The 2,378-nt window shown below is 36.0% G+C and overlaps 1 protein-coding gene and 1 long non-coding RNA gene across 2 annotated transcripts; one reads left to right on the top strand and one right to left on the bottom strand.

Moving 5' to 3' along the window:
- Nucleotides 1–406: 406 nt before the first annotated feature.
- On the bottom strand, nucleotides 407–1,168 carry LOC109590566 (uncharacterized). The gene is made up of 2 exons (XR_002189381.1): nucleotides 849–1,168; nucleotides 407–519 (listed from the first exon to the last, which is right to left on the bottom strand). It is a non-coding gene; the product is annotated as an uncharacterized LOC109590566 (long non-coding RNA).
- A 292-nt stretch (nucleotides 1,169–1,460) lies between these two features.
- LOC109590567 (uncharacterized) lies at nucleotides 1,461–2,297 on the top strand. Its single transcript, XM_020006465.1, has 3 exons — nucleotides 1,461–1,631; nucleotides 1,705–1,777; nucleotides 2,146–2,297. Exons 1-3 carry the CDS (start codon nucleotides 1,491–1,493, stop codon nucleotides 2,295–2,297), a joined length of 366 nt encoding a protein of 121 aa, XP_019862024.1. The 5' UTR covers nucleotides 1,461–1,490.
- The last annotated feature ends 81 nt before the right edge of the window (nucleotides 2,298–2,378 follow it).

Raw genomic sequence — 2,378 nt, 5'->3', positions numbered from 1 at the left:
ACTTGAAATAAGTTTTGTGAAGCCTTTACACCACGAGAAGGTATACTCATCTTGGTAGACATTTTCTTTGGTAACGCCCATTTCCTCTGCAAATAAAATTCTTCCGGTTTTGGTAGGGTGCGGTTCGACTGTTTCAAGCTGCAAGAAGTTGTCTGCAGTCAAACCGCCTACGCGTTCATGTCAGTTATTTTAGTTAACTTATTAACGACCTGGGGGCGAAGCCCCCAGGTCCTTCCTATAATTGAATTCACCGTCGCGCTATGTATATATATATATATATACATTTATTTGTATGTCCACACTTACATCATAGATACTATATATACCAAGTGGATACAAAACAGGATGTGCCTATGCTCTTTTCGCCGGATGTGACGTTTTTCCTAGATACGATTAGCAACCAAAATGGTGGCAAAATCAATAATTATAAAAAACTTCATAAAAATCTATATTTCTTCTGAAAAGAGTCAGTACAAGAAACAACAGACAATTTAGCTTCATTGGTTTCATATTCATACCCTATTTGATCATCAAAAAAATAAAATTATAATAATAGTTTTATCATTCTAATATGGTATATCACAATGACATTAAGTAACTTTTTTCAAAGAAACATAGCTTTAAAATAATTATGAAAATATACAAACCGTACAAAAGGCATGTACGTAGACTCATACAAAATTATACCTCTTCAAATAGCATAGTTTTCCAGAAAAGGTGTTTACAAAACAGACCATAAACAAACTAAAAAATGGATATATTTATATTTTATAAAACTGCAGTGGAAAGCTAGTAGTTACAGACCATGTAACACAATAATATCCTTCTTCTACCCAAATAACACTTACTAACTCTGCCCCAGATTGGAGAAAAGGTGTTTAAAGTCAGAACTGTAGGCCGCCATGTTTTACAGCACAACGAGATCCAGTGATCAAGCAAACAAGGATTTAGCAGGTCATTCGAGCTAATAGAGACTTCATAATACTTACTTCAACTCAGCAAAGTAGTAACTTGACCAAGAACCCAAAACTTCGAGAAACAAGGCCACTAGAGGCTAACGCTAGAGCGAAAAGAGCATAGGCATACTGCTCGTGACGTCACCAATATAATTTCATGTACAATCTACTTCCTGTTTCGCATCCACTTGGTATATATAGTATCTATGCTTACATTTCTTCTATACACGTTGTATTGGAGAAATAACAAGCCTTAGCAACCACCCGCCCACGCTACTTTACGTGAGTGGGTGTGGTCACGGCAAACAAAATGGCGGCTTACACATGGGACAAAGTTAAGAGCTTTCTAACAGCAAGAGAGCATAGAGATACTGTCTAAAGACATCTCTAGAAGCATTATAAGGTAGAGAGAACCTCTATAAGTCTTAATAATGATCAAGTTGTACTTGCAAGGTGGTGAAATCAATTATAGGAATATTTTTTACCCTGTTACGCTTGTTTTAGTTGATAAAGGGTTAAAATTAACAAGCTACAATGGCAGTTTGTCCAGAGCCAGCAGGAAAGTGGTGGCAGGAGCACTCACAGAGTCTGAGACGAATATTGGAGGTTCTCCTATCCTTCGGTTGTGGTGTATTAAATATTATTAGCTTTGGTAGCCCTTATTGGCTAGACCTGGTGAGTCACTAGAATCTGTTTTCTAACTGAGATTTCAAATTGAGACTATTTCAAATGACTTTTTTGTTATTAGGGGGAGAATGGTCACATGGGTCTGTGGCAGAACCGTAGTAATACAAAGTGTCAAGGCCTATCAAACCCATCAGGTTAGTGTACGTGTGTTGGGTAGTGGGTTGGTCTACTACTTTAGTAACTCTGATGATCCTTTATTTAGAGACCTAAAATGATAATTTTAATGCGTTTAATATTTAGCTAATTGCTGATTACTGTGTAGTTTCAAATTTTCATGGTCCAAAAATTTCATGATTAATTTTTGTGGAATAATCATGACAAATTAACGACCACCAAAATACAGAACATTAAAGATAAAACACTGCCGATAATATTTGTAACTTTTATTTAGTAAACCAACTCACTCACTACTACATGTAGTCACTACTAGTGTTGATTCAGTGTTATGGACACATTATGTATAATTTCTTTTATTTATTGTATGTACTTTACTGACTCACAGGTGCTGTTATTGGTGTAAGAGCAATGCTGTGTATGTCATTAGTGTCAGGATTGATTGGCTGGGCTGTTGGTATGGTAGCATTGATAGTTCATAGACCTCGTTTCTTATTCACAGTTGCACTGGCCTTTGGAATACAAGGTAGCCATTTATAACACTCATTGAATGCTTGTACATGTACTATAGTGTTGTCATTTGTCAAATGCTTGTACATACATGTATATCTACAGTATGGT

Source organism: Amphimedon queenslandica, unplaced genomic scaffold, assembly GCF_000090795.2.
Source record: "Amphimedon queenslandica unplaced genomic scaffold, v1.1 AMPQUscaffold_9844, whole genome shotgun sequence".
Taxonomy (NCBI): Eukaryota; Metazoa; Porifera; class Demospongiae; order Haplosclerida; family Niphatidae; genus Amphimedon; species Amphimedon queenslandica.
This window is presented reverse-complemented; position numbering and strand designations above follow the sequence as displayed.

What these genes read in the sequence shown, in the direction of transcription:
- LOC109590567 (XM_020006465.1), top strand. Translation starts at nt 1,491, where the DNA reads ATGGCAGTTTGTCCAGAGCCAGCAGGAAAGTGGTGGCAGGAGCACTCA. An exon ending in GCCCTTATTGGCTAGACCTG is followed by an intron (nt 1,632 to 1,704) that starts GTGAGTCACTAG and finishes TTTTGTTATTAG; the next exon opens with GGGGAGAATGGTCACATGGG. An exon ending in AGGCCTATCAAACCCATCAG is followed by an intron (nt 1,778 to 2,145) that starts GTTAGTGTACGT and finishes ACTGACTCACAG; the next exon opens with GTGCTGTTATTGGTGTAAGA.